This window comes from Mobula hypostoma, chromosome 5 (assembly GCF_963921235.1).
Source record: "Mobula hypostoma chromosome 5, sMobHyp1.1, whole genome shotgun sequence".
Classification (NCBI taxonomy): Eukaryota; Metazoa; Chordata; class Chondrichthyes; order Myliobatiformes; family Myliobatidae; genus Mobula; species Mobula hypostoma.
Genome location: NC_086101.1, coordinates 4,841,010 through 4,865,784, shown reverse-complemented (window position 1 = coordinate 4,865,784; position 24,775 = coordinate 4,841,010). Strand labels below are relative to the sequence as shown.

The window sequence follows — 24,775 nt, the reverse complement described above, 5'->3', positions numbered from 1 at the left end:
CACCTCCCCTTTTCCTAATTGGCCACCATTCAGATAATAATCTGTTTTCCTGTTTTTGCCACCAAAGTGGATAACCTCACATTTATCCACATTAAATTGCATCTGCCATGAATTTGCCCACTCACCTAACCTATCCAAGTCACCCTGCATCCTCTTAGCATCCTCCTCACAGCTAACACTGCCGCCCAGCTTCGTGTCATCCGCAAACTTGGAGATGCTGCATTTAAGTCCCTCATCCAAGTCATTAATATATATTGTAAACAACTGGGCTTCCAGCACTGAGCCTTGCGGTACCCCACTAGTCACTGCCTGCCATTCTGAAAAGGTCCCGTTTATTCCCACTTTTTGCTTCCTGTCTGCTAACCAATTCTCTATCCACATCAATACCTTACCCCCAATACCGTGTGCTTTAAGTTTGTACACTGATCTCCTGTGTGGGACCTTGTCAAAAGCCTTTTGAAAATCCAAATATACCACATCCACTGGTTCTCCCTTATCCACTCTACTAGTTACATCCTCAAAAAATTCTATGAGATTCGTCAGACATGATTTTCCTTTCACAAATCCATGCTGACTTTGTCCGATGATTTCACCGCTTTCCAAATGTTCTGTTATCAGATTGACGGGTTCACTTACGCCGTCAGGAGTCTCTCAAAAGCAGGGGTGGAGTTGTATGCCTCATGGATCAAATCCTCTTGGCACACAAATGTATCGCTGTTGTCCCAATTCCAGATACAGGTGTATTTTTACTATGATCAGTTGAAACACCTTGACTGCACACAGTGATCTCCATTTGACCAATTATGTAACTTCCAAAACCAATTGGCTGCACCAGTGATGATTTGGTGTGACATATTAAAGGGGGTGAACACTTAGGCAATCAATTATTTTGTGTTTTATATTTGTAATTAATGCAGATCACTTTGTGGAGATCTGTTTTCACTTTGACGAGTCTTTTTCTGTTCATCAGTGTCAAAAAAACGCCAAAATAAATCCACTGTGATTCAATGTTGTAAAACAAAAAAATGTGCAAACTTCCAAGGGGGTGAATACTTTTTATAGGCGCTGTACATTCCACCTCAGGCCAACGTCAAACAGGCTCTAAACGATCTGAGCAATAGGATCAACATGCACAAAACAGCACCCCGCCACACCTTCACCATCATTTTGGGGGATTTTAACCAGGCCACTTTGAAAAAGTCACTGAACAATCACCTGTAGTACCAGAGGAAATAACACACTGGACCAATGTTACCCCTCCATCCAGAATGTCTACCGCGCCCACACTTTGGAAAGTCTGATCACCTGGCTGTACTTCTACTCCCTGAGTATAGACAGAGACTGAAGACTGCAGCACCAGCAGTGAGGATCAAGAAGGTTTGGACAAGGGAAGCACAGGAGTGCCTACAGGACTGCTTTGAATCGGTGAACTGGGCTGTATTCAGGGATTCATCTTTGAACCTGGATAAGTATGCTGCTATTGTTACCAACTTCGTTAAAACTGCGTGGATGAACCAGGAGGTTCACCTCCTGAGGGTTAGATCTGTGGCATTTAAGTCTGGTAACCCAGATCTGTACAGGAAAATCAGGTATGACTTGCAAAGGGTTATTTCAAGGGTGAAGACACAATTCCAAGTGAGGTTGGTGGCGACATCAGAGGCACGGCAACTCTGGCAGGGTTTGCAAGACATTACCTCCTACAAAGCAAAACCCAATAGAATGAACGGCAGCAATTCTTCACTACCAGATGAGCTCAACACCTTCTATGTTTGCTTTGAAAGGGAGAATGTAACTACAGCAGTGAAGATCCCTGCTGCACCCTGTGACCTCTGTCTCGGAGGCTGTCTTTTAGGAGGGTGAACCTCGCAAGGCAGGAGGCCCCGATGGAGTACCTGGTAAGGCTCTGAAAACTTGAGCTAACCAACTGGTGGGAGTATTCAAAGACATTTTCAGCCTCTGACTGCTACGGTCGGAAGTTCCCACCTGCTTCAAAAAGGCAACAATTATACCAGTGCCAAAGAACAGCAGTGTGAGCTGTCTTAATGACTATCACCCAGTAGCACTCACATCTACGATGATGAAATGCTTTGAGAGGTTGGTCACGGCTGGAATCAACTCCTGCCTCAGCAAGGACATGGATCCATTGCAATTTGCCTATCGCCACAATAGGTCTACAGCAGACACAATCTCAATGGCTCTTCAAAAGGCCTTAGATCACCTGGACAATACAAATACCTACCTGACTGCGCCTCTTCCTATAGATGCTGCTTGGCCTGCTGCGTTCACCAGCAACTTTGATGTATGTTACCTACCTCTGCATGCTGTTTATTGACAATAGCTCAACGTTTAACACCACAACTCTGATTGATAAATTATACAACCTGGGCCTCTGTACCTCCCTATGTAATTGGATCCTTGACTTTCTAACTAGAAGACCACAATTTGTGTGAATTGGTGAGAGTATCTGCTCTTTGCTGACAACACTGGTGCACCTCAGGGGTGTGTGCTTAGCCCACTGGTCTACTCTCTCTATACCCATGACCGTGTGGCTAGGCATAGCTCAAACACCATCTATAAATTTGCTGACAATACAACCATTGCTGGTAGAATCTCAGATGGTGACGAGAGGGCGTACAGGAGTGAGATATACCAACTAGTGCAGTGGTGTCACAGCAACAACCTTGTACTCAATGTCAGTAAGACGAAAGAGCTGATTGTGGACTTCAGGAAAGGTAAGATGAGGAAACATGAACCAATCCTCAGAGGGGGGAGAGTGAGCAGTTTCAAGTTCCTGGGTGTCAAGATCTCTGAGGATCTAACCTGGTCCCAACATATTGATACAGCTATAAAGAAGGCAAGACAGCGGCTATATTTCATTCGGAGTTTGAAGAGATTTGATTTGTCAACTAAAACACTCAAAACTTCTATAGATGTACCTTGGAGAGCATTCTGACAGGCTGCATCACTGTCTGCAATTGGGGAGAGGGGTAAAGATTGGGGGGGGGGGGTACTGCACAGGATCCAAACAAGCCACAGAAAGTTATAAAATTAGTCAGCTCCATTTTGGGCACTAGCCTCCGTATGCCTCCGAAAGGTGACGTCCATTATTAAGGACCTCCATCACCCAGGGTATGCCCTTTTCTCACTCTTACCATCAAGTAGGAGGTACAGAAGCCTGAAGGCACGCACTCAGCAATTCAGGAACAGCTTCTTCCCCTCTGCTATTCAATTCCTAAATGGACATTGAATCCATGGACACTACTTCACGTTTTTTTTAATACATGTTATTTCTGTTTTTGGACTATTTTTAATCTATTCAATACACATGTATATACATAGAAACCACAGAAACTACAGCACAGAAACAGGCCTTTTGGCCCTTCTTGGCTGTGCCGAACCATTTTCTGCCTAGTCCCACTGACCTGCACACGGACCATATCCCTCCATACACCTCCCATCCATGTATCTGTCCAATTTATTCTTAAATGTTAAAAAAGAACCCGCATTTACCACCTCATTTGGCAGCTCATTCCATACTCCCACCACTCTCTGCGTGAAGAAGCCCCACCTAATGTTCCCTTTAAACTTTTCCCCCCTCACCCTTAACCCATGTCCTCTGGTTTCTTTCTCCCCTTGCCTCAGTGGAAAAAGCCTGCTTGCATTCACTCTATCTATACCCATCATAATTTTATATACCTCTATCAAATCTCCCCTCATTCTTCTACGCTCCAGGGAATAAAGTCCTAACCTATTCAACCTTGCTCTGTAACTGAGTTTCTCAAGTCCTGGCAACATCCTTGTAAACCTTCTCTGCACTCTTTCAACCTTATTTATATCCTTCCTGTAATTTGGTGACCAAAACTGAACACAATACTCCAGATTCGGCCTTATACAACCTCATCATAACATTCCAGCTCTTATACTCAATACTTTGATTAATAAAGGCCAATGGACCAAAAGCTCTCTTTACGACCCTATGACGCCACTTTTAGGGAATTTGTAACTGATTTATTTTTTTTTCCTTTCTGTATTACCATGTATCGCATTGAACTGCTGCTGCTAAGTTAACAAACTTCACGACACATGCTGGTGATAATAAACCCGATTCTGGTTCTTCCAGAGACCGACGGGAGAGAGTTCTATCAGAGAGGGTAGGGGGTAGTGCCAGGTGTGTTTCTGGACCCTGCTAACCCAGGCATCTGGTTTTACCCTGCTTGGCACCAAGCACGGTGGTACCTGCAGGAACTGCGTGGAGGTGCTACGGTATTTGAGTGCACACATGAACCTTTCCTTGTCTGGCAGGCATTCTCTTCTGTGATTTACTAACACTGGTAGTTACTTGCAGAGTCGACGCAGTGGCAGAGTGACATATTTCTGCTGTGTCTTATGGTCTCAGCGCAGACAGGCGATTCATCCCTGGAACTCCATGCTGGTGTGTCTGGTCTAAATCTGACTCCTCTCATGCCTTCCCCATGCTATTAGCCCCAAATATACATCCATTCCTTCCTCTTTCCCATTTAAAGAGGGTTAGCTGTATTTGTCAGAGTGAAATGTGTCATCTGTGTTAAGGATCAGAACAATCTGAGGATGTGCTGGGGCAGCCTGTGACTAGAACATGGAAAACCTACAGCACAGTACAGGCCCTTCGGCCCACAATGCTGTGCTGAACATGTACTTTAGAAATTACTTAGGGTTACCCATAGCCCTGGTTTTCTAAGCTCAATGTACCTATCCAGGAGACTCCTAAAAGACCCTATTGTATCCATAAAACCTCAAGACACAGGAGCAGAATCAGGCCATTTGGCCCATTGAGCCTGGTCCAGCATTCCATCATGGCTGATTTATGGGAAATGGGAAAATGAGAAGGACGGGAGGCACCAGGGGAGGTCATTTATTTATCCTCCCTCTCAACCCCACTCTCCTGCCTTCCCTCTGTAACCTTTGACACCTTGCATAATCAAGAACCCGTCAATCTCTGCGCTGAATATATTCAAGAGCTTGGCCTCCAAAACTGTCGGTGGCAATGAATTCCAAAGATTCACCACCCTCTGGTTAAAAATGTTCTCTGTTCTAACGGGTCGCCTCTCTAATCTGAGGCCGTGGCAGCCCAGCATACCCACAATTTACTGACCCTGACCTGTAGCTCTTTGGAACGTGGGAGGGAACCCTGCCACCTCTGCCATTCTGCCATTCACTCTAATCTCTCCCTGTGAGACCGAGTCCACAACCTCCCAGCCTTCGAGGGAAAAGGAATTCCCGGCTGGATTAATCACTGACTGCTTTTTCTGTGGCGTGCTAGCACTCATCAGTGGGGTACCCACCCCACCTCATCTTCCATAAAGTAGCCATGTCATCACTCTTTTCCCAGGGTTACAATTCAGTCCTATCACCCATGCACATTTCTGCACTCCCAGTGCCCTCACTCCATGGACTGTCGTTCGCATAAAACACTAAAGATTGAAAGATAACTACATTCTTGGCAACTCCAGGTGATCACCTGATTCAGCTATGTACACACCCACACACACAGGTTAAAAATGTTCTACTGTTAATGTGTCTCTTGCATTGGATAACTTTACTCACCTCAACGCTGAACCGACTCCACAAGCCCTAGACTCACTTTCAAGAACTCTACAACTCACGTTTCTCAGTATTATTTATAATTTTAAAAATACTTGCAGGGTTTTGTCTTCCCTTGCACATTGGTTGTTTGTCAATCTTTGTGTTTAGTTTTACACTGATCCTATCGTGCTTCTTTGTATTTATTAAGAGACAGAATGGAGTATGCCTTCCAGCCCGTTGAGCTGCCCCGCCCGATTTAACCCTTGCCTAATCACAGCACAGTTTACAATGGCCAATTAACCTACTACCCGGTACATCTTGCGACTGGGGGAGGAAATCGGGGCACCCGGAGGAACCCACGTATTCTACGGGGAGGACGTACAGACTCCTTACAGAGGAGTCAAGAGGAGCATAATAGCGTCAGGCTAACCGCTGTGATATCGCGGTGCTCAACAGGACGAAGCTCAGGACAGTCTACGGTGACCTATGCGTGTTTTGATAATGTTAGTTATTGCTCCCTTTCACACCTTGTGGCACACTGGGCAGCATTTTTTGCCATTTCCCTAGCATGTGTCTGTTTTTCCATGAGGCTGAGCTGCTGGCTCCATGCTCAACCCAGCACGGATGGAAAGTGTCCACGGGGACCACTCACCTCAAAGTCCAGTGCTGATAACACTACGCCACCAGCCGGCCTTGATAATGAACTTACTTTGAATTTATTTAGAGAACCACCCAAGATTCTGCGTGGGCTTGGAAAGGGAGATGCTGAGAAGATGCTAGCAGTCTGGTGAGGGAAGTCTGGAACAACCTGAGAGCATCAGGTGAGTCAAACATTATGGTGAAACAGTGGGACCTAAGCGAATATTAAAGTTAACTGACAGTAGAGGAGACCCAGGGAACAAATGCTCAGCTGCTGTTCTTGATATGTTAGTGTGGTAACCAGTAAATCCAGCAGTCACAGGGGCTGGAGTCTCCAAAGTCAGAGGTCTGTAGTTGAGGCCCATAGGTCAAAGCCGTGATCGGTGAAAGTTAGAGGCCCAGAGGTGGCCTCTGCTAGGGATGGAGTCCCGTCTGCAGCCATGAGAGAGAGATGGAGAGAGAGAGAGGGGAGAGAGAGAAAGAGAGAGAGAGAGAGAGAGAGAGAGAGAAAGAAAGAGAGAGAGAGAGAGAGAGAAAGAGAGAGAGAAAGAGAGAGAGAGAGAGAGAGAAAGAGAGAGAGAGAGAAAGAAAGAAAGAGAGAGAGAAAGAAAGAAAGAGAGAGAGAGAAAGAGAGAGAGAGAGAGGGAGAGAGGGAGAGAGGGAGAGAGGGAGGGAGGGAGAGAGGGAGGGAGGGAGAGAGGGAGGGAGAGAGGGAGGGGGAGGGGGAGAGAGATTGATTGAGGGTGACAGTGAGAGTGTGTGTGTATACTGCTTCGGGCTTTGCTGTTGTTGCGCTGTTGTGTCATTGCATGTCATCTGAACACGGATGGCAAGCCGTGTTGCTGCCGGAACACGTGGTGAGGGGATACTCTCAAGCACATGCGAGGGTTGGGTTGGGTTGGCTGTGAACACAAACAATGCTTTGTGCATTTCACTGTATGTTTCCATATATGTGTGATAAATAAGACGTCAACCTGAATCCGCCCCACCACCAAGGGCATCTTGAAAAGCTGATACCTCAGGAAGGTAGCATCTATCATTAAGGACCCTCACAGCCTGGGACAGGCCCTCTTCTCATTACCACCATCAGGGAGGAGGTACAGGAGCCTGAACACGCACACTCAGTGTTTTAGGAACAACTTCTTTCCCTCCACCATTAACATTATTAGTTCCTTTTTGCTACTGTTTAGCTTTATATTTCTTACTGTAACCTATAGTAATTTTTACGTATTGCAAAGTACTGCTGCCACAAAACAACAAATTTCATGATCCAAGCCTGTGATCATAAACCTGACTCTGAAATGGAATTGGGTGCAATAACATAGGCATGTCGAGAAATCAGATGGCAGAGGGGAAGAAACTGTTCTTGAATCATTGAGCGAGTGCCTTTAGGCTCTTGTACCTTCTCCCCAGGTCTAAGTGGCCGAATCCACGGAGTTTGTACACTTTTTCCATCACAAATAGTTGGGAAAACCCAAGTGGGAGACTGGGGCAGGAGGAGTGGAAGAGTTTAATCACGAGGTGCCAGGATTTTAATGACCTAGAGAGGAGCGGGGGAGGGAGGGAGGCTCAGTGCTCGACACTCAGTTGGAAACAGATTTACAGCAGATCAGGAGCCATTACACCCTCTGCTGACCGATTAGTCAATTACAATGAGCTTCATGTAAACCCAAGTAAATGTGCCCACCTGGGTGAGATTCCAACAGCCAGGAATGACACAAGGGATTCTGCAGATGCTGGAAATCTTGAGGAACAGGACTTCTGAATCCACAATCACTACATAACACTGCCACAACAGTCCACCAAAGAGTTGAATTATCAGGGTGAAGAGGAAGTGAGACAGCTTTGACTTTGTGGTGATCAAGTACTTGCAATGGCCGTTCAGTGGTAGTGCACTGTGGGAGGCCCAGGTTCAATTCACAGTCAGCGCACCTACGGGGCAACTCAGTGGTAGTTACTTAGCAGTTAGCGTACCACTACTACAGCAACAGTGACCAGGGGTCAATTCCTGCCCCTGTAGATTAAGGATCTGTGGACAGGCCTCTCTTTGTGGACTTCAGTTCAGAATGCTATTTGCTTATGTTTATTGTTAGCATGATTTGCTTTTTTCTCTGCACACTGGGGGCTTGATGGTCTTTTTTTATTAATGGCTTCTGTTGGGTTCTTTGCTTTGTGGCTGCCTGTCAGGAGACAAATCTCAAAGTTGTATAATGTATACATACTTCGCTAATAAATGTACTTGGAACTTTTAAGTGTAAGGGGACTTGACTGAAGGAGTCTGGTGGTTAGTGGTTAGTGCAATGCTTTACAGTGTTAGATGCAATTCCCAATGCTGTCTGTAAGGAGTCTATACGTACTCCCCCTTGACCAGGCCAGTTTTCTCCCACATTCCAAAGATGTACGGGTTAGTAGGTTAATTGATCACATGCACGGGTTAATAGGTTAATTGATCAGATGGGTGTAACTGGGCGGCACAGGGTCAGTCGGCCGGAAGGGTCTGTTACTCTGCTGGATGCACAGCTTAGCTGAGAAACGGCAGAAAAAGTCCAAAAATTGTGAAGCAAAACACAGGGAATTGTGGATAATATTATAGCCAGGATGTGGGGTACAAATTATAATGGGAGATAGAAAGGGCATACAAAAAGGGCAATGTTACGATAGGGAATTTCAATATGCAGGAAAATTAGGTTAGTGCTGGACCCCAAGAGAGGGAATGTGTAGAATACCTACGAGATGACTTTTTAAGAGCAGCTTGTAGTTGAGCTCACAGGGGGAAAGGCAAGTCTAGATTGAGTGTTGTGCAGTGAACTAGATTTGAATAGAAATTTGAAGGAACCCTCAGGAGAGACCGAACATAATATGATAGAATTCACCCTACAGCAGTGGTCCCCAACCACCAGGCCACGAGGAAACGATATGATTTGGCGATATGAAACGAAGTGAGTCAGCTGCACCTTTCCTCATTCCCTGTCACGCACTGTTGAACTTGAACACTCCCCACCCCGCCTCCTTGGCCAGTCCGCAAGAATATTGTCAATATTAAACCGGCCCGCAGCGCAAAAAAGGCTGGGGACCCTGCTTGTCTGTAAGAGAAGCCAAAGTCAAAGTATGGGTATTGCAGTGGGGTAAAGCGAATTATGGAGGCACAAGACAGGAACTGGCCAAAATTGATTGGAAAGTGACACTAGTAGGGATGACCACAGAACAGCAATGGCTGGAGTTTCTGGGGGTAATTTGAAAGATGCAGCATAGATGTATCCCAAAGATGAAGACATTCTAAAGGGAGAATGATGCAACTGTGGCTGACAAAGGAATCAAAAGGCAGCATTAAATCAAAAGAGAGGGCATAGTTGAAAGTTAAAGGATTGGGAAGCTTTTACAAACTGGCATAAGGAGATAAACAATGAAATATGAAGGTAAGCTAGACAATAATTTAAAAGTTTTTTCAGATATATAAAGAGTAAAAGAGAGACGAGGGTGGATATCAGACCGCTGGAAAATAATCCTGAAGAGGTAATAATGGGTGACAAAGAAATGGCAGATGAACTTAATATATATTTTGCATCACTCTTCACTGTGGAAGGCACTAGCAGTATGCCAGAAATTTGAGAGTGTCAGAGGGCAGAAGTGAGTGTCATTGCTATTACTTAGGAGAAGGTACTTAGAAAGTTGAAAGGTCTAAATGTGGATAAGTCATCTGGGACAGATGGACTACACCCCAGGGTTTTGAAAGAGGTTGTTATAGAGGCATTTCAAGAATCACTAGGTTCTGGAATAGTTGTTGAGGACTGGAAAATTGCAAATGTCACTCCACTCCTTAAGGGAGGTAGGTAGACGAAAGCAAATTACAGGCCATTTAGCCTGACTTCAGTGGGAAGATGTTGGAGTCCATTATTAAGGAGGAGGTTTTGGGGTACTTGGAGGTACATGGCAAAATAGGCCAAAATTAGCAAGGCTTCCTTCAGATTTGTCTGACAAACTTGTTGGAATTCTTTGAGGAAATAACAGGCAGGATAGGCAAAGGAGAGTCATTGGATGTTGTTTATTTGGACTTTCAGAAGGCCTTTGACAAGGTGCTGTACATGAGGTTACTTGACATGGTGTTGCAGGAAAGATAGAGGACTGGCTGAAAGGCAGGAGGCAGAGAGTGGGAGTAATGGGAGTCTTTTCCAGTTGGCTGTCGGTTACTAGTTACAGTGGCATGCAAAAGTTTGGGCACCCCCTCGTCAAAATTTCTGTTACCATGAATAGCTAAGCAACTAAAAGATGAACTGATTTCCTAAAGGCATAAAGTTAAAGAGGATACATTTCTTTAATATTTTAAGCAAGAAAACTTTTTTATTTCCATCTTTTACATATAAGGGGTTTCTTCTTTTACGTTACTGCAAAGGCTAACAAAATGGCTTCTTTGTTATGTTATAATAAAAATGGCTTTTCTGTAATAACTGCAATGTAAGGAGTTCTCTCTCTCTGCTTGTTCGGGTTATATTATTGATAAGCGGACGAACGAACCAATTGGGATAGATTTTATTCTTTGTGTGTCTGTAAGTTATTGTTTCTCGCAGGCTTTGGGGCAGAAGGTGCGATGGGGACAGAGAGAGAAGACGCGATGCAGTAAGCTGGGCGGCAGAACGGACCCCGAGCTGGAGTCCGAGTCCCAAGGTCTTCGGCGAGGAGAGGAGATGGAGACAGACTTGTGTGGGGCGTCTGGTCGACTGCCGTGGGTGGTCCCAGGCGGCGGGTCGAGGAGGTTGGAGGGGATCGAATGGTGGAAAGAGGACTCTGTTAATTGTGCACGAAGTGGATGAACTTTGATAAGTTTGGCGCCTTTTACTTTCCTTTTATATTTTATCTCTATTAATTACATAGTCCCAGTAATATCTATAAAGTGTAATCATTTAATCGCATATGGTGTATTGTCCGTTATTTGGCGGGGTGGGTACATCACACAACATCCACACAAACTTGATTACCCAGTTTGGCGGGGCTGAAGGCTGCTCCCACTAGACGACAGCGAGCTGAGTGAGCCTGAGGCCTACCAGGAGGCTAAATACAGTTTCAAAATAACAAAAAAGGAAAAGGGCCCAAAGCAAACGTTTGGGCACCCTGCATGGTCAGTACTTAGTAACACCCACTTTGGCAAGTATCACAGCTTGTAAACACTTTCTGTAGCCAGCTAAGAGTCTTTCAATTCTTGTTTGGGGGATTTTCGCCGATTCTTCCTCGCAAAAGGCTTCTAGTTCTGTGAGATTCTTGGGCCGTCTTGCATGCACTGCTCTTTTGAGGTCTATCCATAGATTCTCGATGATGTTTAGGTCAGGGGACTGTGAGGGCCATGGCAAAACCCTCAGCTTGCACCTCTTGAGGTAGTCCATTGTGGATTTTGTGGTGTGGTTAGGACCACTATGCTGTTGTAGGAGCCATCCTGTTTTCACATTCAGCTTTCCTAAAGACAAGTGTGATGTTTGCTTCCAGAATTTGCTGGTATTTAATTGAATTCATTCTTCTCTCTACCAGTGAAATGTTCCCCGTGCCATTGGCTGCAACACAAGTCCAAAGCATGATCGATCCACCCCCGTGGTTAACAGTTGGAGAGGGGTTCTTTTCATGTAATTCTGCACCCTTTTTTTCTCCAAACGTACCTTTGCTCATTGCGGCCAAAAAGTTCTATTCAAAAGGTTCAAAGGAACATCTAAACAAGCCTGATGCATTTTGGAAACAAGTCCTGTGGACTGATGAAGTTAAAATACAACTTTTTGGCCGCAATGAGCAAAGGTATGTTTGGAGAAAAAAGGGTGCAGAACTTCATGAAAAGAACACCTCTCCAACTGTTAAGCACAGGGGTGGATCGATCATGCTTTGGGCTTGTGTTGCAGCCAGTGACACAGGGAACATTTCACTGGTAGAGGGAAGAAAGAATTTAATTAAATACCAGCAAATTCTGGAAGCAAACATCACACCGTCTGTAAAAAAGCCAAAGATGAAAAGTGGATGACTTAAAAATCCACAATGGACTACCTCAAGAGGCGCAAGCTGAAGGTTTTGCCATGGTCCTCACAGTCCCTTGACCTAAACATCATCGCAAATCTGTGGATAGACCTCAAAAGAGCAGTGCGTGCAAGACGGCCCAAGAATCTCACAGAACTAGAAGCCTTTTGCAAGGAAGAATGGGCAGAAATCCCCCAAACTAGAATTGGAAGACTCTTAGCTGGCTACAAAAAGCATTTACAAGCTGTGATACTTGCCAAAGGGGGTGTTACTAAGTACTGCTATGCAGGGTGCCCAAACTTTTGCTTCGGGCCCTTTTCCTTTTTTGTTATTTTGAGACTGTAAAAGGTGGAAATAAAAAAGCTCTCTTGCTTAAAATATTAAAGAAATGTGTCATCTTTAACTTTATGCCTTTTGGAAATCAGTTCATCTTTTACTCGCTTAGCTATTCACAGTAACAGAAATTGTGACCGGGGTGCCCAAACTTTTGTTCCACAGGGGTAGGTGTTTTCACGTTATATGTCAATGATTTGGATGACAGAACTGATGGCTTTGTGGCCAAGTTTGCAGATGAGAGAGATGGAGGGGCAGGTAATTTTGAAGAAGCAGGGGAGTCTGCAAAATGACTTAGACAGATTGGGAGAATAGGCAAATAATTAGCAGATGGTATATAGTGTAGCAAATTGTATGGTCATGTACTTTGGTAGAAAAAATAAAGGCATTTTTTTTTAAAAAAACAGAGGTGCAAAGGGCTTGTGAGTCTTCATGCAGGATTCCTTAAAGGTTAACTTGCAGGTCAAGTCGGTGGTAAGGAAAGCAAATGCAATTTTAGCATTCATTTTGAGAGGACTAGAATATAAAAGCAAATATGTAATGCTGAGGCTTTATGAGACTTTGGTTAGACTGTATTTGGAGTATTGAGAGTAGATTTTGGCCCCTCATTTAAGAAAGTATGTGTTGGCATTGGAGAGGGTCCAGAAGACGTTCAAGAGAATAATCCCGGGAATGAAACGGTTAACTTGTGAGAAGCACGATGGCTCTGGGTCTGCACTTAGTGGAGTTTAGAGGAAAGGGGCGGGGTGGATCTCATTGAAATGTATCGAATATTGAATGACCCAGATAGAGTGGACATGGAGAGGACGTTTCCTATAGTGGGGGTGTCTAGGACCAGAGGGCACAGCCTCAGAATAGAGGGATACACATTTACAATGGAGATGAGGAGACATTTCTTAACTATACAGTGGTAAGTATGTGGAAATTGTTGCCACAGATGGCTGTGGAGGCCAAGTCGTTGGGTATATTCAAAGTGGAATTTGATAGGTTCTTGGTTAGTAAGGGTGTCAAAGGTTACAGGGAAAAGGCAGGAGAAAGGTGTTGAGACAGTTAATAAATCAGCCATGATGGAATAGCAGAGCAGACTTGATGAGCTGAATGGCCTAATTCTGCTCCTATGTTTTATGATCTCTTATGGTCTTAACACCAATATGGATTAAGACTTGGTTATCAGTCATAAAGCGAAGAGGAGACTGCAGGGACCAGCTGCTGGTGCTCACCAGTGTCTATGGGTGGGATCGGCATCAAATACCATATTTCTAAGTTTACTGATGATGCAATTCCGGGGCAGAACTGTGGTGAGAGGAGGATATGAGGAGAAATAGACAAGTGGAATGGGTTGTGGGGGGTGGGGGGAGAGACTTGGCCCATGGAACATAATGTGGAAAAAGGAGAGGAGGCTCAATTTGGTGAATGTAATTGGAAAGCTGTCTGTCCTTGACATGGTGACAGAGAGTGGATAACACTAAATGTTCAAAGGGGCTGAACATAACACGTTACACTGGCCTCCAGTTGTGGGTCTGTACGCTCTTGTCGTGACTGTGAGTTTCCACCGAGTGTTCTGGTTTCCTGCCGCATTGCAAAGAAACACAGGCTGGTAGGTTAATGGGTCCAATAGGTGTGACTGGGCAGCGTGGACTCATTGCGCTGGGAGGGCCTGTACTCCAAAATAAAATGAGCACATTTCTGTCCATTACCATGGGCTCATTGGGCATTCACACGTCCCGTGAATTCTCACTTCAACTCTTCACTTGGTTTAACGCCCTTAGCACGCAGCGCCTCTAGTTGCCTCTCTTTCCCAGTGCACACAGGGAAAACTCCCATCATTATTTCTGGAAGTGAAGCGAAACAGCACAAGGTCCCCAGCCTCCACCAGGAGTCAAAGTGACAGTTCAACTGATAAAGCAGGGAATGTTTGACTGCTTGCCACGACAATATCTGCGTTCACAACGAGAAGAAACACTTGGAGGTACTTGAGGGCCCCGGAAAACCCAGGCATTCACATGGGTGACCTGGTACCCTGACAGTCCCTCATATGCACACTCTGCACGAGGAAGCTACCTCCCGCACACAATGATCCTCAAAAACCTCCGTAGCCTCAGGGGAGACTCTGCCACCTCCCTCCCATCACTTAGCTTTCACTCGTTCCTCGCTAACACTCCCCCAAAACGGAAAGTGCGGCGGTCGTATTTTTGGCGCAGCCACTGAATACGAGGGTGGAGAATCTGTGGAATTTAGATTGAAGCTGATATAACTTCTGTGTGCTCATCTCACTGCTGTATTACACAGATAAGGTTAGTGTGTGTGTGTGTGTGTGTGTGTGTGTCTCTGTCTGTGTGCTCATCTCACTGCTGTATTACACAGATAAGGTTAGTGTGTGTGTGTGTGTCTCTGTCTGTGTGCTCATCTCACTGCAGTATTACACAGATAAGGTTAGTGTGTGTGTGTGTGTGTGTGTGTGTGTGTGTGTGTGTGTGTGTTTGTGTCTGTCTGTCTGTGTGTGTCTGTGTGCTCATCTCACTGCTGTATTACACAGATAAGGTTAGTGTGTGTGTGTGTGTGTGTGTGTGTGTGTGTGTGTGTGTGTCTTTGTGTGTGTGTCTGTCTGTGTGTCTCTGTCTGTGTGCTCATCTCACTGCTGTATTACACAGATAAGGTTAGTTTGTGTGTGTCTTTGTGTCTGTCTGTCTGTGTGCGTGTCTGTTTGTGTGTGTGTCTGTCTGTGTGCTCATCTCACTGCTGTATTACACAGATAAAGTGTGTGTGTGTGTGTGTGTGTGTGTGTGTGTCTGTCTGTGTGTCTCTGTCTGTGTGCTCATCTCACTGCTGTATTACACAGATAAGGCTTGTGTGAGAGAGAGTGAGTGTGTGTGTGCGTCTGTGTCAGTGTGTGTGTCTGTGTATGTCCTGTCTGTGTCTGTGTCTCTGTGCGTGTGTGTCTGTGTGCGTGTCTGTGTTTGTTTTGCTCTGGTTTCCCGGTAGTGAAAATGGCAGCGCAGCCCTCCAGTGAAAAATGATATCGTATCCGTTAAATAGGGGCCATGGACAATTCTGATTTGATGGAGATGGACATGAAAGCACAGAGTGTGTGTGAAATTCTGGTGAAATTTCTGAAATGCCCGTTCACTGCTGTCGTTACTGCGTGGTTGGGAATCTTTCGGAGGGTAGGCCTCAAAATCCCCGGCCTTGCCTGCTTTGGCCACCGAGAAGGAGGTCGAATCGTTCGGACAGAGATGGAGCTCAGTACTTGGTGTCAGAGAGCTGATCAGAGCTCGAAGTTTTCGGATGACTCAGAGTCGGACCGTGGTCAGGTATGGCAGGGAGAGTTTTTCTTCCTTCTCCCGTCTGCGTGAGATGTGGGACATTTGAGAGACTTTGAACTTTACTGTGCTCATGGACTTCTTCATCAAGTTATGGTATTGTTGCACTGTTGTAACTATATGTTATAATTATGTGGTTTTGTCAGTTTTTCCAGTCTTGGTCTGTCCTGTGTTTTGTGATATAACACCGGAGGAAATATTGTATCATTTCTTAATGCATGCATTACTAAATGACAATAAAAGAGGACTATGTGTCTTCATAATCTAATCTAATAATCTAATCTGCAAAGATTTAAGGATATTAACTACAAGATACTGGTGGTGGGGTGGAACAGAGGACGAGCGGAGAAGCAGAACAGGACGGGACTTATGGTTTTGGCTCAAGCCTCACCTCTGAAACAATGCTGTCCAGTTTCTTCTTCAGCAGCGTGTTCTCCCGCTTGAGCTTCTCGTTCTCACTGAGTGCCTCGCGCAGCTTGCTCTCCAGACCCTGCAGGTACTCCTTCTTCTTCTTGCGAGACTGGAAGGCCGACTCCCGGTTCTTGATCATCCGCTGCTGACGTTTCAGCAGCTTTATCTATGGAGAGGAAGCAATGCATGAACAACCGAGAGCCAGGAATCAAGCCCACCAGCCCAAGATAGTGCTGGCAAGATGTGATGTTTTGTGGGCAGCTAACAAAGCTACAAACCATTCTAATAAATGTACTTTTTCTGCACTATGATCACTGCACTCCACAGCCTGTAAATTCCCTTTGGGAGTTGTGCTTTCGAACCATCTGAACGATCTGCCGTTTTTGTGATATCCCGAAGGATTTGGCAAAATGAACTCTCGAGAGCAGGTTCCCACCTGCTTCAAAAAGGTAGGAATTACAGCAGTTCCCAAGAAGAGTAGTGTGAGCTGCCTTAATGATTATCGTCCAGTAGCACTCACATCTACCGTAACGATCTTTCAAGAGTTGCTAGATTCTGGAGTGGCACTGGAAGACTAGAAAACGCAAATGTCACTCCACTCTACAAGAAGTAAGAGAGTCAGAAGGAAAGAAACTACAGGCCAGTTAGTCTGACCTCACCGGTTGGGATGATGTTGCAGATGATTAATAAGGATGAGGTCTCAGGGTACTTGGAGGCATATGATAAAATAGGCTGTAGTCAGCATGGTTTCCTCGAAGGAAAATCTTGCCTGACAAATCTGTTGGAATTCTTTGAAGAAATAACAAGCAGGATAGACAAAGGAGAATTGGTTGATGTTGTGTACTGTGCTTGGAGTTTCAGGAGTTCTTTGACAAGGTATCACACAAGGCTGCTTCACAAGCTACCAGCCCAGGGTGATACAGGAAAGATCCTAGCATGGATAAAGCAGTGACTGACTGGCAGGAAGCAAAGAGTGGGACTAAAGGGAGCCTTTTCTGGCTGGTTGCCAGTGACTAGTGGTGTTCCACAGGAGTCTGTGTTGGGACAGATTCTTTTTACATCATACGTCAATGATTTGGATCATGGAATTGATGGCTTTGTTGAAAAGTTTGCAGACAATATGAAGATAGGTGGAGGGGCAGGTAGTTTTGAAAAAGTAGAGAAGCTACAGAAGGACTTAGACAGATTAGGAGAATGGGCAAAGAAAAGGCATATGGAATACAGTGTCATGAAGTGTGTGGTCATGCACCTTCGTAGAAGAAATGAAATAGTTGACTATTTTCTAAATGGAGAGAAAATACAAAAAACTGAGGTGCAAAGAGACTTGGGAGTCCTGTGCAGAATTCTCTAAGTGTTAACTTGCAGGTTGAGTCTGTGGTGAGGAAGGCAAATGCAATGTTAGCATTCAATTCAAAAGGACTAGAACATAAAAGCAAGGATGTAATGAAACTTCATAAAGTACTGGTGAGGCCTCACTTGGAGTGTTGTGAGCAGGTTTGGTCCTCTTATCTTAGAAAGGATGTGCTGAAACTCAAGGGGGTTCAAAGGAGATTCATCAGAATGATTCCAGGATTGAATGGCTTGTCATATGAAGAACATTTTATGGCTCTGGGGCTGTATTCACTAGAATTCTAAAGAATGAAAGAGGATCTCATTAAATCATATTGATTATTGAAAAGCCTTGATTGAGTGGATGTGGACAGGATGTTTCCGATGGTGGGGGAATCTAAGACCAGAGGACACAGCCTCAGGAATAGAAGGGTGTCCTTTTAGAATGGAGATGACGAGGAATTTCTTTAGCCAGACAGTGCTGAATCTGTGGAAGCCTTTGCCATAGGCAGCTGTGGAGGCCAAGTCTTTATGTACATTTAAGGCAGATTTTTGATTGGTCAGGACATGAAGGGATACAGGAAGAAGGCAGGAGCTTGGGGCTGAGAGGATGAAACAGCAGAGCAGACTCAATGGGACAAATGGCCTGATTCTGCTTCTATATCTTATGGTCTTATGGAAATGCTTTGAGGGGTTGCTCGTGGCTCGTGTTATGTACCCCTAGGGTTCCTTTTTGCTGTGGACTGTCACTTTAAGGCACAAGAGAGAACTGAGACTAACTTTTGGATTTCTGCTGACAGAGAGAAGGGAGGAGTCTGCCTTTCTGCTCATGTTTACACTTTTACAAGGACACTGACTACTGCCTTCCGCTTCTGGGTTGCCATGGAAAGAGAGAGAGAGCACAACGAGCAGCTCGTGAGTCGTCATGGTAACCGAGGGCAGCGTTATTTGATGGACGGCTGGTGTTAGCATACTGAGATAAATACAAGGTCAGCTGGTTGTTAGACAGACACACAGGGTTTTGGACACTGGATGAGCTTCGTGTGCCCACAGAAAGGTGGGTTTTTGGAGGATCGGTCAGGTGAATCGATCAGTGGCTCTCAGTGTGGAAAAGGTGTGACCAGTGGGAAGTTATTAGTGTCCAACTCTTGCCTGGGTTGATAACTTTACCACAGAAGACGGTCTCCTTTTTGTGGTCACATTCAGTGACTTTAAAGGAAGAGAAGAGGGGAGAGGAAGGTTTGAAACAGAAGAAACCTAGTGACAAAGAGGTCACTGTTTGGACCCTCTCTCTAAGTAGCCCGTAAGGGAGAGTTTGAGTTCCATTCGAATACGAAGGTGTGACTGTCACGTAGTTAATCCACAAGAGTGGGTTCTCTGGTGAGGGGACAACCTTTGTGAATACGTGTGTGTTACCCTTGTTTGGGTGTGGTAGTTCACTGAAGAAAGGCACCCCTGTGGCAAATCACTGTTGGAGTTATTTCATATGTCATGGAATTGGATAAGTGGCTAGCACAGTTGTGTGCTTGGGGTAACCTTGTGTGGAAACTACCTGTGTGTGACAATCCTTGCCTGGGTGGGTAGTTTTACCACTTGAAGACGGTACCTCAGTGATAGACTACTGTTGGTGATAATCCAAACATGGATTTTGTTGGAGTATCCTGTGGCCACCACTTTGAGAAGTCCCGTAGCTGAGTTCGGGTGTGGTACCACTTGTGTTGAAAGGATATTCGTTGAAGATCACTGTCGGTGATACTTCGTGTGTGGAGCGGAACAACTTCGGAGAGAAAACCTACTGCTATTGTTATTTTGTATTGCTGTCGTGGAATCTGTGGAATATCGACGTGAATTGCCTTCTCACAACATTCACCTTTTGGATTACAAATATCTCTCATTAATTAACCTGAGCATTGAACTGAACTATCTTACATTCCATCATAAGACTGTATCCAATTACCACCTAAGCATGAAGAAACTTGGCTTTTATATTTACACATAATCTCTGTTAACCTGTTTGATTTATTTGGTTATATATTACTGTTTTGGGTAGTTACTAATAGAATAGAATTAGTTAAAAGGTGTGTTCCATTTCTGCTGGTTCTTTAACCCGCTATGGTGTACGTAACACTAGAATCAACTCCTGCCTCAGCAAGGACCTAGACCCATTGCAATTTGCCTTTTGCCACAATAGGTCTACAGCAGACACAATCTCAATGGCTCTTCATGCAGCCCTCGATCATCTGGACAATACAAACACCTGTGTCAGGATGCTGTTCATTCCCACAATCCTGATCGAAAAGCTACAGAACCTGGGCCTCTGTACTTCCCTCTGCAATTGGATCCCCGACTTCCTAGCCAGGAGACCACCATCTGTGTGGATTGGTAATAACATCGCCTCCTTGCTGACAATCAACACTGGCGTACCTCAGAGATGTGGGCTTAGCCCACTGCTCTACTCTCTCTATACCCATGACTATGTGGCTAGTCAGAGCTCAAATGCCATCTATAAATTTGCTGATGATACAACCATTGTTGGCAGAATCTCAGATGGAGTTGAGAGGGTGTACAGGAGCAAGATCTACCAGCTAGTTGAGCAGTGTCGCAATACAACCTTGCACTCAGCATCAGTAAGACCAAAGAGCTGATTGTGAACTTCAGAAAGGGTAGGATGAGGGAACATAAACCAATCCTCACAGAGGGATCAGAAGTGGAGAGAGTGAGCAATTTCAAATCCCTGGGTGTCAATATCTCTAATGATCTAACTTGGTCCCAACATATTAATGCAGCCACAAGGAAGGCAAGGCGGGGACTTCCGGTAGTGCTCATGGAGTGAAGTCGCGTTCTTGACTCGCTCCATTACCTCTGAGTTTTTTTTCTCTATGGTCAGCTATACTTTAATTAACCATTAAGGCATCAACTCTTACAATACTTTGAATTAAACTGAATTCTCCGACAACTGGATGATACTTAGATCTGCTATGTCTAAGAACGGGAAAAATGGCAAGGATGGTAAACCTCCGGTTAAACCGAAAGCTACGGATCTCCCCCCGACTGAATCACCGGTGACTTTGAGAGCTATATCGGAGTTAATTCAGAGGGAAATTTCAACCTCTGTTAGGGAGGTGATTCGTACGGAAATTGCAGTCTCTGTTAAAGACTTGATTCATACGGAAATCTCAACTAATCTTCAGAAAATTGCCGATTCAATTGATAAGATGCAAACATTTATTGCGGAACATCAGTCGGCTATATCTGATCTTCAAAAATTCGCGCAACAAAGTGAGCTTAAGATGGGGAAAATCGAGGAAGCAATTAATGTAATGAAGAAGAAACTTGACTTTCTGACTTTTAAAAACTCTGACTTGGAATCTAGAATGCGACGGCAGAATTTACGAATGATTGGGGTGCGGGAAGCTGTAGAATCTAACAACCCCATGAAATACTTCTCTCAACTTTTAAAAGATGCATTCCCTACTGTATTTCCTGACCAACCACCGCTACTGGATCGTGTTCACAGAATCCCATCATACTCGTCTAGGTCAGATAGACCTAGGCATGTTATCTTACGTTTTCATTACTTTCAAGACAAGGAGAGACTGTTTCGATTTGCTCGATCTAAAGGTTTCATCGATTTTTCGGATCTTAGGTTCCGATTCGTGGAAGATTTCAGTAAACCAATCTGGGACCAACGGGTTCGCTACAGATCTGTGATGTCGGAATTCTATAAGATGGATTTAAGACCAGCGTTGCTGTACCCTGCACGTCTAAGGATTCGCATGTCAGATGGAGTCCTTCGTTTTTTTGATTCTCCATCGGATGCCCAGAGTTATCTGGATCAACTTTCACCTTCAACATCTTAATTGCTATCTTTTTTAATTATCTCCGTTGATCGGAGGCTGTGAATTGGTTGGTTTTAACTTTTTCGTGCCCTATTTGGGCAGAAAAGTTTATTTTTGATTTCTTAATATGGTTGCTAAACTTTCTTTTCAACTGCGTCATTTCTTTCTTTTCCCAGGGGATTCTGGGTGGTTACTTCCTTTTTGTCATCTTACATATTTCCTGTGTGGCCTTAAATTTTGTAGTTTTTTAAAAAATTTTATTCTGTTTTGCTTTTTATAACTACTTTAGGGTTTATTGTGGTTTTTTTTAATATATATTTTCTGGCTTTTGTTCTGTTGTGTGTGTATTTTAATTGAGCTACCTTTTTTTTACTTTTTTTACTGTTTTACAATTAGCTGATCTTTTTCATATTTATACCTTTTTTTTTAGGGAGCGTATACCGGAAGTCATGGGGGTAGTTTTAGCGCTTGCTTCTTTCGGGCGGGTCTGCTTTAGATTTTGCCTTGGGGTCTTGGGGTGGGGTGGTGGGAGGGGCTTCACGTTTTAGTTTGTTTCTCTTTGGGCTATATACATTATTGAAGTACTGGTTGCGTCCTTTTTCCCGGTATCTTTCGTATGTTCTGTTTCCTCTCCGGGTTTGTGGGTCGCGCCTATCGTCAATCCTCCTTGTTGTGGGTTGACTTTAGGATTTATGGAGTCTATTATTAATTTTGTCTCCTGGAATACTAACGGTCTTAATCATCCTATTAAAAGGAAAAAAGTTTTTAAAGTGTTCCGGAGACTTAAAGCACAAATTTTATTTTTACAAGAGACCCATGTACGGAGGGGGGACAGACTACGTTTTTTCAAATTCTGGAAGGGTCAACAATTTCATTCGAACTCCAATGCTAAGATTCGAGGCGTCTCTATTTTTATTGATTCCTCAGTTACTTTTATACAACAGGATATTATTTCTGATCCGAATGGTAGATTTTTATTGGTTAGTGGTGTACTATTTAATAAGAAAGTAGTTTTGGTTAATGTTTATGCTCCTAATATGGATTGTCCGGAATTTTATAAATCATTGTTTAATCAGTTTCCGAATTTGAACGAGTTTTCATTGATCTGGGGCGGAGATCTTAATACCTGTTTGTCTCCAGCTTTGGACCGTTCGGCTCCTTTACGGACCTTACCTAATAAATCTGCAAATTTGATTAATTTTTTCCTTTCTGATTCTGGGTCGACGGACATTCGGCGTTTTCTGCATTCTCAGGAAAAAGATTTTTCCTTTTTTTCACATGTTCATCATTCCTATTCAAGAATTGATTATTTTTTTATTGATTCTCGTCTTATTCCTTCAGTGATTAAATGTGATTATGATTCTATAACCATTTCGGATCATGCTCCACTTAAGCTTTCTATTAAAATTATTGCCAACATACCAAATAATAGACAATGGCGTTTTAATTCGCTGTTGCTTCAGGACTCGGACTTTGTTAATTTTATGAATCAACAGATTGAGCTTTTTTTTTACAATTAACCATACAGAAGATATTTCGGTTAACACTCTTTGGGACACTTTTAAAGCCTATATTCGGGGTCAGATTATTTCGTATTCTGCTGCTTTGAGGAAGAAACAGAAGCAGGAGGAGATGGTAATTGTGGACAAGATTAAAGAAATTGATAAGAAATATGTTATGGCTCCTTCTGAGGAGTTATACAAACAAAGAACTGAACTTCAAATGGAACACAGTTTACTACTCTCGTCCTCGATTGTAAACCAATTAAAGAAAACAAGAAGTGACTTTTATGTTCACAGTGACAAAATTGGCAAGCTGCTGGCTAATCAATTGAAATCTAATTATGTTAAATCTCAAATCAATCAGATTTATAACCAAAATGATCGATTGATACTGGATCATGTGGGGATTAATCAAACCTTTTGTGATTTTTATTCTTCTTTATATCAATCAGAGTCTTCTCGAGATTCTAAATATATGAATGATTTTTTAGATAAGTTAGACTTCCCTCAGATTTCACAGGATATGTCTTCTTTATTAGATACCTCCATTACAATGGATGAGATTAAGAATGTTATTTTTTCTATGAATCTGGGGAAAGCTCCTGGCCCGGATGGGTTTACCGTTGAATTTTATAAATGTTTTGCTTCTTTATTGATTCCTTGGCTCTGGAGGGTTTTTGAGGCTTCTCTGAAACTTGGTAAACTTCCTGAATCTTTTAATAGAGCATCAATTTCTCTAATACTAAAGAAGGATAAAGACCCTGCTCAATGTGCATCTTATAGACCAATATCTTTATTAAATGTTGATTCTAAAGTTTTTTCTAAGTTATTAGCAAATAGACTAGAAAAAGTACTTCCTTCTATTATTTCGGAAGACCAAACGGGTTTTATTAAAGGTCGTTACTCTTTTTATAATATTCGTACATTGTTAAATATCGTTTATACTCCCTCACAAAATGTTCCTGAGTGTGTTATTTCTTTAGATGCCGAGAAAGCTTTTGATAGAGTAGAATGGCCTTATTTATTTAAGGTGCTTGAAATGTTTAATTTTAGCTTGAAATTTATATTCTGGATTAAACTGTTATATCATTCCCCTGTAGCCTCGGTTTGTACTAACTCTTTAAACTCACCTTTTTTTCCTCTCTTTCGTGGTACTCGACAAGGCTGTCCTCTTAGTCCCCTATTATTTGATATTGCATTAGAACCTCTTGCAATTGCTATTCGAGAATCTTCAAATATTACTGGGATAACTCGGGGATTAAAGTCCCATAAATTATCACTCTATGCTGATGATTTACTTTCATATATTTCTAATCCTGAGAAATCTATTCCTGCTGTTTTAGAGTTATTAGCACAATTTGTTTTTTTCTCAGGTTATAAATTAAATCTTAGTAAGAGTGAACTTTTTCCGATTAATAAACATCTTCCCTTATATTATAAATTTCCATTTAAATTGATTAATAATTATTTTTCATATCTTGGGATTAAAATTACTTGTAAATACAAAGATTTATTTAAGATTAACTTTTTACCATTAATAGACCATATTGCTCAACTTTCATCTAAATGGTTTCCCTTATATTTAACTTTGATTGGTCGTATTAATGCAGTTAAGATGTTTTTTTTGCCAAAATTTTTATATGTGTTTCAGGCATTACCAATTTTCGTTCCAAAATCTTTCTTTGATAAAGTTGACTCTAAAATTTCTTCATTTATTTGGCAGAATAAGAATCCGAGACTGGGTAAAATACATTTACAGAAAGCTAAGAGAGATGGAGGTTTAGCATTACCTAACTTTAGATTCTATTATTGGGCTATTAATATTCGACATATGAAATTTTGGTTATTTGAC

At 43.2% G+C, this 24,775-nt stretch overlaps 1 protein-coding gene and 1 long non-coding RNA gene across 2 annotated transcripts in view; one reads left to right on the top strand and one right to left on the bottom strand.

Moving 5' to 3' along the window:
- The window catches only part of atf6b (activating transcription factor 6 beta), a 156,080-nt gene that overhangs the window by 53,167 nt on the left and 78,138 nt on the right, over positions 1 to 24,775 (bottom strand). The window contains exon 8 of the mRNA XM_063047913.1: positions 16,234 to 16,419. Within this exon, the coding sequence (XP_062903983.1) occupies positions 16,234 to 16,419 (186 nt within the window). The remainder of the gene's footprint in view (positions 1 to 16,233; positions 16,420 to 24,775) is intronic.
- Positions 5,551 to 11,138, top strand: LOC134346515 (uncharacterized). The gene is made up of 3 exons (XR_010017940.1): positions 5,551 to 6,065; positions 6,287 to 6,383; positions 10,767 to 11,138. It is a non-coding gene; the product is annotated as an uncharacterized LOC134346515 (long non-coding RNA).